At 35.4% G+C, this 11279-nt stretch overlaps 2 protein-coding genes across 2 annotated transcripts in view; both read right to left on the bottom strand.

The window, feature by feature from the left end:
* Positions 1–2040: 2040 nt before the first annotated feature.
* Positions 2041–4002, bottom strand: med31 (mediator complex subunit 31). The gene is made up of 4 exons (XM_016501405.1): positions 3579–4002; positions 3183–3257; positions 2894–2990; positions 2041–2654 (listed from the first exon to the last, which is right to left on the bottom strand). Exons 1-4 carry the CDS (start codon positions 3661–3663, stop codon positions 2435–2437), a joined length of 477 nt encoding a protein of 158 aa, XP_016356891.1. The 5' UTR covers positions 3664–4002; the 3' UTR covers positions 2041–2434.
* Positions 4003–4521: 519 nt separating this feature from the next.
* The window catches only part of slc13a5a (solute carrier family 13 member 5a), an 11742-nt gene continuing 4984 nt past the window's right edge, over positions 4522–11279 (bottom strand). Inside the window, exons 5-12 of the mRNA XM_016501408.1 lie at positions 10074–10257; positions 9831–9953; positions 9531–9743; positions 7774–7880; positions 7518–7639; positions 7264–7425; positions 5427–5564; positions 4522–5178 (exon numbers count right to left, since the gene is read on the bottom strand). Of these exons, the coding sequence (XP_016356894.1) occupies positions 5053–5178; positions 5427–5564; positions 7264–7425; positions 7518–7639; positions 7774–7880; positions 9531–9743; positions 9831–9953; positions 10074–10257 (1175 nt within the window). The 3' untranslated portion in view covers positions 4522–5052. The remainder of the gene's footprint in view (positions 5179–5426; positions 5565–7263; positions 7426–7517; positions 7640–7773; positions 7881–9530; positions 9744–9830; positions 9954–10073; positions 10258–11279) is intronic.

Raw genomic sequence — 11279 nt, 5'->3', positions numbered from 1 at the left:
ACTCCCTCGTGTTGTGGAAGCTGTCCTCAGTAAAATGCGCAGCACACAATAGCAAATTGGGGTTATAATGCTCGGGAACAGAGTTAAAAAATAAATTGCAACCACTGTTTCCTGACATCATCTGCTTTTGGAAGCCCAAACAAAGTCGTTTGGGCATGGAGGTGAAAAAAACAGCATTTCAGGCGGCTGCACACCGGACGAGAAGCGCAGATTCGGGTCGCGCCACGTCTTTAAAATTCAAATACATTATTTTCTATGAGTGTAGGCACACCGGCGGCGCAAACATACACACTACACACTGACTAAAATTAAAAAAGTGAAAAAGCATAATAGGACCCCTTTAAGATTATTTGTTTGTGTTTAACACCATGCCAGCTTCTGTGGCTATTTTCATGGCCAAAAAAAAAAAAGGCTGAATTATATCATGTTTTTACAATTTATTTTTGCTAAAAAAAACTCTAAACCTGTATTTGGCTTAACTCTGTTAAAAATCTCTTCAAAAGAGTTCAAATGTTTTCTCACAGAGTTAAAACCAACACAATGTAATAAAACATGCTTCATGGATAAAGGGTTTTGGCAGAGGCAACATGTTTGGAGGATCTTCTAGTTTTAAAAACGAATGTGTCATCCTGGGGCCCGTTCTTCGTACGTCGCTAACTCAGTTAGCTGGATTTGATTGTTGACGATTTGGCATGATCTTGTATTATTTGGTTCTTCGAAGCTCATCCCGGAGTTGCTGTCATAGCAACAGGCCCATAAACTTAAACCTGCTCGGGAGCAGGTTTATTGCATGTAAACAGGATTAGATTGCATCTTTTTAAGTGGAGCTGATATTTTAAATCTATTCCAGCCACTGCTACCTTATTACAAGAGTACCCTACTAATCCGGGGACAATCATTTAAAATAAAAATAATTTAAAAATTAATTTGAAAATAATATTATAATGTTGTGTAATCTATAATACTATAGACACAGCCAGTTTTACGCATTGAAAGATTTATTTGTGATAACATAACTCTATAAGTCTTACACACATGCTGTACAGTTACATTAATTTGAGCGATAACAGCTATTATGGGAGTGGCTTGATGGAGCGCAGGAAATGCAGATAACTTGATCTTGACCCTTAAGAAACTTTAATTAATGCTGTCACATAACAAATCTGCTTCAAAGATAAAATTACATGAATTGCTAATTACAACATTGAACTAAAAATGTAAAGCCTGTACAAATACTAGTAATCGTGAATATAAATAATTGGCAATCATGTAAAAAAACTAAAATAAAAACAGTGCACATTTCATATATCTATTATAACATTTACGTTTTGTTCACTTGGCTGTTTCCTTATAAAAGTCCAGAAATGTGTCAAGCTTTTCGTCAGGTCTTTTTAAATTATATGTCATTACGTTGCTGTCTTGCCGCCAGCCAATCGCTGCATTGCTGATCGTGGTTTCGAGTATTGATACATCTGCCCTTTACGGGGATCATGAGAACGCGCAGTAATCTTAGACAACTTAATCCAGATATTTTAATCAGATCTGCAAATTCGTTTGAAGAACCAAAATAGCCAGAGATCAGTTATCACGATTACTAGATCTGGAATCTTTCAAATAATCTCAGATGTATTAAGCGAGGTACGAAGAACGGGCCCCTGGAATGACCGATTCTACAGCAGGTATAAATAATCTGGTCCCATCGATTGGAAAATTGATAGAAATGTATTTTTCCAACATTGGGTATAATTTCATGGAGTTTATTCATTACATATAGATCACACTCTGTTCGTCTTTTGTTATTAACATAGGAACGAATTATTGGTTTTAAATCCATAGGAGGTACTGCACAAATTTCGAGGTCTGCCAATAATGCTTCTTTTGCAGCAGAGTCAGCTTCCTCATTTTCTTTGATTCCACGGTGTAAAGATGTTCAGACAGTGGAAACAAATGTGTTTTCCCCCCATATTTAAATGTTTTCATCATATATAGATTCAAATTTATTTAGACGAAGTAATGCAATAGAATTCTTGGCTTCAAAAATTGCCTTATTTTTCTTTATTGGGTTTCCATTTTTGTCTAAAATGCACACAGAAACATAATACAAATATCATATATAAAGAATATAGTAATAAAGTAATAAAGAAACAAAGTTTGGTGCAGAATTGAAATACATTTCAGTTCATAAGTGTGATTTCTTTTACAATGCAAAACCAACTGTAAGACAGCTATCTAATCACTCCCCTCTTACCTTCTTAGAAGCTCTTTTACCTTTCTCTCCTGTTGTTCATAAACACACACAGCATTATGGGCCTACAGAGAGCAGTCTAAAAGTCCAAGTCCTATTTAAAATTTGGAAAAAGCCCATTTGAAAATGACTTTTTACAAAAAAAGCTTTTGTGAAAGAATAATTCCCAGCAGGAGCATGTTGACTGCTTCATTTGGATGTGGTGTTGCCATGGGATGGAGCCTGTGTCTGCTGTTGCTGCTGCTGCTGCTCCGCAAGCGCTTGCTGCAAGCGTGTCCGCTTCCGTGAGTAATGCTGCCAGTGCAGGATCTGCTGTTCATCTATGAACTTGGCACACTGCGCATTCACCAGCTCCTTTCGGAAATGCTCATACTGCAATAGCTCTAACATGTGCAGACAATGAGGATATCTAAGGAAATAAAAGATTTAGACTGCATTGTCCAGAAGTGTAATATGACAATCACTGTACGATGAAAATTAATTTACTGAATAATGTCTGAACATCTTTAGCCAGCTGAGGTCTAGCATATAAGATTATATAATAAATATATGCTCATTTTTATTAATTTTCACATGACATGAGTTTACAAAATAACATGTAACTAAGATTAAATAAATAATAATAAAAAAAGTAAAACATTAACTTACTTCAGGAATTTAGCATATTCTGGTTCTTTCCAGTAAAGTAGATACTTTAAGTAATTGACAAAAGGCTTCTCTCTCAGGTAACCTCTTTGAGCCAAAACTGCAGAATGAAAAACAGGATATTTTTGTGAAAACACACAAGACCAATCTTCTAAATTTAACAATAGAAATAACATGTTTAATATGAATTTAGTTATTCAAACTGAAATGCCTGAATTATTTCCATATCTGTATTACTGTAACCAAGTATTTAAAATAAGCAAATAATAAAAACTGTCATTTTTGCTCGTACAGTTCAGGTAGTTTGGGTTCGCTAGGCACTGAACAAACTCCAACTCAAGCTGGAAACGGTGTCTTGCCTGCTCCTCTGTGAAAGTATGAATTTTGAGGGTTATCAACGCTTTTTATTTAAAATAACATTGCTTGAACGAAATGCAATATATTTGCAATATATATATATATGCAATATATTTCGGGACAGCCCCTTATTAATTTAATTAATAAGTTAATATAAGTAAATTATATTTAACATAATACATACAGTAATACGTATACGTTTTATTACCTCACACCATCAAATCAAAACCGTAACGTTCTTCGTTTACCAAAACAACTGTCTTATCGTTGTGTTTGCGGGCGAACATTAGGAAAACAACACGTTTACAGTCACTATCAACAAATTACAAACCTGTTTCCATAACGCCAGCCATGGCAGATGACAAGAGAGAAAACGATATTGTAACAGCTAGAAAATGTTTGATATTTAAATGCATGTACAAGATTACGGAGACAACATATTTCGTTTTGTTTGAAGAGATCTACGGTGCCGTCATATTTGCCAGAAAACCAGTGCTGGTGTCGTAAAAGTGTTTTACGACATTATCACTTTCCGTCGTTGTGTGTCATATCTGTGCACTCACTACTGTATTTATTAGTAAACATGTTTGAAATAAGCTGAACGTGAAACGTAGGTTAAGATATTCCCCAACCTTTAATGTTTTCTCTTGACCATGGAAGTCACTAAATCTCATTTCAGCACATTTATAAAATTATATGCATTTTATAATTTCAATAGGCGTATATCTTTATCTGGACATCAATATTTGCTGTAATATCTTTTTAGTTATTATACTTTTTATTACAATTTATTCAATATTATTACGTTTAATTAAGTTTATTTTTTAAAACTTCCCTTATTTGTATAGGCTATATAATATTAGATTTAATATTTTTACATAAATTACAATATTTTTTTTCTCAATAAAATAAAATAACAGAAGCTTTCCGTCCTTTTAGAAATGAACAGAATAATAAAATAACAGAAAGTATGTTTCCTTTTCTACTGTGAAACATCATAATCTTCTACATGCTAACCATCTAAATATTTAAATGTATCTGTAAATGCACATTTAGTCTTACCTAGACTTCTCCTACGTTTTAATTTGTTCAGATGTGTGCAAATGTCAGGAAACAATATTCTTTTAAAGCTGTCCTTTACATAGTGTACCCCACACACACACTCTTACTCACACACACACACACACACACACACACACTCACACACTCACATACTCACTCACACACTCACACACTCACACACACAGGGAGAGAGAGAGAGAGACACTCACACACAAAGTGTACTGATTTAATATTGGCTACATGCTACAGGTGAAATAACAATACGAGTGTATTTATTAGTAGGAATAGGAACAAAATACATTATTTTAATTTACATTGTACATTGCAATAGTGAGAGTTTTAATTAATCTTGAACTGTACATGATTACACTATTCTGTTCAAACTGCCCTGCATGTCAAAGGTGTACACAGCTGTCCACTGTTTAGAGGTACTGTATATGCATATTTGTGCTTAAAAATCTGCATGGTATCTATATGATTTTAGCCTTTTGGCTTTACACTTATATACCTCTAAAGCTGCTTTTGAAGCAACTTTATTATAGCATTTTTATGAACTGTTTACACATTTACATCAATAAACAACAACTGAACTGCACAATCACAGTACAAGTGATAACACACTATCATCTCCAGTGAAACTAGCCACTGGCTCTGACCCTGTCTGGCATCCTCGGTTGGAAACATGGTGAGAATAGTGCTGAATGGTGCAGTTTGACAACAGACTGATCGTAGGATTCAGCCTCTCACACTTCTGTAGTGTTTGCCCAGCTGGGAAAGGTGTCTAAACTGAAGATAGCCCTGCCCCAGCTGTTAATGGCCAAGGTAATGGAGAGGATGCCGATGATATTCATGACAATCCCTGTCTTGGCCTGCAGATAAAAATGATAATTTGGATAACCAACTTTATGAAAGTAAATAAGTCAGTGCTTTTATTATTTCAAGGTCTACATATCAATTAAATTCTTCAGTTTTTTTTTTTTTTTTGATGAGATCCATTTTTATAAAGCTGTATAGTGCATCTAAATCTATGTCTATACATTTCACTTTGCATTTTGGATTTAATAATTCCCAATAGGGTGCCCGTTCATATTATTAAAGACTATTTATTAACACTCACCATGTCAGATACTTTCAGGTATCCATATGAGAAGACTATGGCATTCGGAGGGGTGGCCACAGGTAGCATGAAGGCAAAAGATGCACTGAGGGTGCAGGGGATCATAACATACAGAGGATTGACACCTATAGACTGGGACTAATAAAACAAAACAATATACTGTTAAACCAGCTTCTTTTATTGAAACATACTATATATTGAAGTGAATTTAAAGATATATATATATATATTTTTTTTTTATGAGTTTCTTTCTTAATTGGAAAAGATTTGAAGAAATTTAGCATTGCATCACTTGCTCACCAATGGATCCACTGTACTGAATGGATGCCGACAGAATAAGAGTCCAAACAGCTGATAAAAGCCTCACAATAATCAACGCAACTTTTTCAATGAAAAAGCTAGTATTATGTATAGAGTTAAAAACGTCCTGATTGACACAGCTTTTCACTCCACAAAATGTTTATTGATAGATCGGTGTCTTGTTGATTACTTGTGGATTATTGTGATGCTTTTATCAGCTGTTTGACATTCTGACGGCACCCATTCACTGCAGAGGATTTATTGGTGAGCAACTGATGTAATGCTAAATTTCACCAAATCTGTTCTGATGATGAACTCATCTACATCTTGGATGGCCTGAGGGTAAGTAAATATTCAGAGATTTTAATTTTCTTTTCTTTCTTTCTTTTTTTTTTACTTTCTTTTTTTTTTTTTTTACATTTTCAAAACATCTTTAAAACTTTCTACTTTCTACAGTGATCTGACTCAAAGCTGACACAAAGTTCTCAAAGCTCAATTGTGTTACAGGTAACAGAGGGAGGAATGGACGTCCCTGGCACATACAAAAGTGTCTGTTTATCTGCCTCCAGCAATGGATGAATTAGCGAATGAAGTTAAAAGCCCCCCTCCCCCAATGCCTGTTCTTTCTCATTCTTCCTCCCTCAACCAGACAACAATGGCACATCTCCATGGTTCTCCCATATGAGCCACTTCAGCTTTAGCTCCCTACAAATCCCTCCATTCACAGGCTCCCTTGCATAGGCTAATTAATGAGAAGAGGGCAGGATGTGTCAACTCTGCATAGCAAGAGAGGTGCAACCCAGTGAGAGATTAATGGAGGAAGAAGTTGTGCTTATAAATAAATGTGTGAAAACCCTTTTCACAATTACGCAACTTGTTTTTATGTGTCTAGTATAATACTGATGTCAGATAAACTAATAAATCTTTCATTCCTTTTAAAAATCAATGTGAATGTAACGTGAAATCAGTGAGAATTTGTCTCACTATTGCTGAAACAACATGAAACCATGTTGACAATCTTTAATAAAATAACTGAATCAGTAATTCATATATAAACACTGGACACTAAAATGAAGGTGTCACACAAATTTGCAGTGATGTCCAAAAGCCTGAGACCACATTGTAATATGGGATTCAAAATCTAGCTTAAACTTTGTTTAATATTTTGTAAATATTTTTGAATTTACTGTTGTATTTAAATTGAATGTATTTTATGTAATTTATGCAAGTGTAATTTATTCCTGCAATGGCAAAGCTGAAATTTTAGCTGCCAATACTCATCATGTGTTTTCAGTGTCATGATCCTTCAGAAATCATTCTAATATGCTGATTTGCTGCAAGACACATTTTGTATTATTATCAGTTTTTAGTTCTTCTGCCTAATATTGTTGTGGAAAAGAAGTAAGAGGAATAAATACAAACTCTCTTATAATACATATAATAAATACAAACCCCCCCCTTTATTGACTGTGTGCACCTTCTTGTGACAGTGTACAAGGAGCATGCAAGTCATGGTAAATGTTAGAAGTATACATACCATAGATGCGAGTATAGGCAGAAATAATGTTGCTGTGGCAACATTGCTGGTGCATTCAGTGAAGGTAGCTATCATCAGACACACGACAATGGCAATCGCCCAGGGAGGAATACTTTGAAGAGGTGACATCTGATCTCCAAGCCATTTTGACAGACCTGAGACCTGAGCATTGACCCAACAAAACAGAAAGTATGACGATTGAAGCTGACCTTTTGTATGAAAAAAACAAATACCCAAAAATATATTTGTTGTACCTCGCTGCCCTTAGCCAGGGCAAAGCCTCCCCCTAGCAGGAGGATAATGCTCCATGGCATCTTCTGCTGTGTCACCTTCCATGTCAGCAAAGTTGGAGTATGGCCACTTTCCTGCTGGGGCACTATAGACCACAGTCATATTTATTGCATTTATTTATTAGCTATATATATACATACACTAAAGATGTCTGTTGATTTTTCCAATATCTAGTCTAATCATTTAACAAGACATCAGCGAGGTAAGTGTTTCACTGACCTGTGTCAAAGCTCTGTGTTCTCCAGTGGCAAAATCGAGGTGGTTTAGAGGGAAAAACAAAGAGCAGGGCAGCTACAAACACTGCCACTGTGGCATCTGTCACAAACCTGCACAGAGGTGAGCCATGAGGTTGAATGAGGAAAGGGTTAAAGACCACAACAACAGGTGATTTGTTTTTACCTAAGGTTGTGTTTTAGGTCTCTAGCTCTTGTGAGAATAGGCTTGCATTGCTGTTATGTTACGATATAGAGAAAGAGATTCTTCACAGTAATATAATAATTATCAAACATGTATTCGCTCATGAACTTTAAGAGTGTTTGTGTGCTTTCTGTTCTCTTTTGGGTTAGACCTTTCACCCAGAGAGAATCTCAGTGTTTTCACCGTTTTAAATCCTCAATCTCTTTGCATGTGACCATCATCAGGAAATGTACACAAATGCTGTTTGCAATGTGAGGAAACTCCATTCACATTTTTGCTGGACATTCGACCTACCAAATAGGAACACGCCACAACTGATAACAGGAGAACACGTTGTTTGTGTTAAGCAATGGTTCAATCTGTATGTTACATCGATAGTTGAAATTTCTATTACTTTGTTCAGTTTTAGAGGCATTTTGCCCATAGACCTGAGGTCATTCTATTAATGTTTTCTCAACATTATGTCTATTTTGTCACATTTTTATAAAGTCTTTGAAGATAAAAATAGAAAATGCTTGGAGTTTGTTTATCCTAAAACGGTATTAGAGGTGATATATTTATCTGATATTTCATTTCGCAGTGATATTTTGCATTAAATATATTTGCCTTTCATTACAACCAGCAATAAGTAGGGTTTGATACAAATCAAGCCACGTTTTAAAGTGATGCTACTTTGCAAAACAAAATGAGAATGTTATGTTTAACAAAACAGAACGTTTAATGTAATTTTACAGCAAAATACTATTAAATGTACTGTTTAATTAATTTATTTATTTATTGGAAGTGAAAAAGAACAAATCTTATCATTTACAATGAAAAAAAAAAAATTACATTTACATTCCCAGAGTGCAGGGTTTTATATTAAATATTATGTAATTAAATTAATGTTTATTGCATTATTTTAGTGTCATGTTTGTTATGATGTTTTGTATATGTGTGCATGACACTGTGCACCTTATATTAGTTTTCCCTTCAGCTTGTGAAAAAGCTATTTGTGATGGGCTTTCATTCTACATTTGGCTTTCTCATTACAATATTACATTCTAAACAAAATACAACACAGATTTGAGTACTTCAGGATGTCGGTATATTAACATTATTAGTTAATGAAATATACTTTTTTTTACTGTAAATTTAAGTTAATTATGTAAAACCTAAAATGTTGCTACCATATTTTTATGGTAAATTTCCGGCAACCACAGATGTTGTTTATTTATCGTAAATTTCACAGATTTGTTTTTAAAGTATACAGTGTTGTGGATGGTTGCCAGGGAGTTGCTATGCAGCTGCTGAGGTGTTCTTACTGTTTTTCTTTCGCATGCTACTATAAGAACTTTCTGGTGTTTTTAACCATTTTAGGTGAAAACTATAAGCTTGATTGCTCAAAAAAGTAATAACGCACCTTTCCTCAACAAACCGCATGATTAGGGGTACAGTATCATTAACGTTTGTAGTACAACATACTCAGTATAAACAATTGTATTAGTGGCACGTGCCTTAGCAAAAACACCACTAAAACTGATTATCTGTCTCATTAATGTTGGTGTTTTCATCCTTACTCTTTTTCAGCATTGAAAAAGTGTGTCGCCCAGCCATCCACAAAGCCTGGATCACGAGTGAACCAAAGCACCACCAGGAGGACGAAGAGGGCAAGGACACTCAGCTCCCCAAAGGTCATGGGACCAAGTCTCCTGTGCTCCTCTTTGATTACATTATAGGCAGCAATCTCCTTCTCTGTCTTCACCGTCCCACAGCCCCATGTCTTTCTGAAGCTTAAGTTACAAATTAAATGTCTATTATATGGTGGTATAGGCGTATATAATGCAGTTGAGTTTGATTCATTAGGAAAGAACTCTCACTTTACACCCAGGAACACAATCTGTAGCCACAGCCAGGCCAGTGTGAGCATGATGATCATGTTGGGGAAGGCAAATCCAAACCATGATGCAAAGTTTATGATGTCAGGGTTGTCTGGGAACAGTCTGTGACAAACAAATGTTGATTTAATATGCTAATACAAAAGTAAGCAAAAGGTACATTCTTGTGCAATACGGTACATTTCTCTCATGCTTAGGAGAAAAACTGTAATGTAAGGTACCTACTGGCTCATCTGTCCCATAAGAACAAGGTTTGGTCCCGTGCCTGTGAGTGTGGCTGTCCCACCAATGCTAGCTGCATAGCACACGCATAACGTCAGGCCTTTACACATCTTTAATCTTTCCTCTGCATCTCGAGAATGCTTTTCCATGTCAAATTCCATTGAGAAGCTGTGGCCATTCAGAGCCACTGTGTACAATAAAACGGAAATTGTTTTACTTTCCATTAGAAGTGTTATATAGTTATATAGTTTTGGTACATGCATGGCATATTATAAAACTTGAGACCTCACAACCAGCCTGCATAAAACATAAAAATGCCATTAGACAGTCTTAAACCATAGTGTTAAATATTTTTAAATGATACCAATAAACTGATATAACCAATAGTAATACCCTAAAATACAAACCTAAAATACTAAAAATAAAAACTAAACCAACTGAGACCATGAACAACTAAACTTTAACAATGAGAGTAAAAATGAAAACTAAACTAAATCAAAAAGACAAAATGGAAATAAAATAGATATAAATATTAAAAGTAAATGTTGTAAAATGGAAAACTCATTTTATTTCAGTTATTCAGTTATCCAGGAAACATTTTTTAATTTTTATGTAGTTTAACTTGATGTACTGCACTAAAATAAAAAAACAAAAATGAAATAACAATGAACAACTAATACATCTATATAGGAATTTAAAAAAACAAAATGAATAAAAAAGACTAAAACCAACAACAAAAAACGTACTCGGTTACTAATGTAACCTCGGTTCCCTGAGATACGGGAACGAGTACTGCGTCTTGCTAGATGCATATGGGAAAAAGCCTTTTTTCTCCTGAACTGAAGCCTTTTTTCATTCACGCAGTGAAACTGCACGGCCATTGGTTCGTGCAGTGTATTAAAAACGAACCAATGGCTAGGCAGCAGAGCTGCACGAGCCTATGGTGATGAAGCCGAAGATGAAGAATGGGCGGGGCATCTGGCTATATAAGCGGGCGTTCTCCACAGGATTCTCAGGTTACTTCGACTAAAGCGATGACTGAGTCGTGCAGCTACATAGCACGGCTAGCAACGCAGTACTTGTTCCCGTATCTCAGGGAACCGAGGTTACGTAAGTAACCGAGTACGTTCCCTTTCGATACTACACTCGTACTGCGTCTTGCAAGACACATATGGGAACACAGTACAATCACGCCATGCTAATGTAGTG

This window comes from Sinocyclocheilus anshuiensis, unplaced genomic scaffold, assembly GCF_001515605.1.
Source record: "Sinocyclocheilus anshuiensis isolate Anshui unplaced genomic scaffold, SAMN03320099.WGS_v1.1 scaffold1332, whole genome shotgun sequence".
Lineage (NCBI taxonomy): Eukaryota > Metazoa > Chordata > Actinopteri > Cypriniformes > Cyprinidae > Sinocyclocheilus > Sinocyclocheilus anshuiensis.
This window is presented reverse-complemented; position numbering and strand designations above follow the sequence as displayed.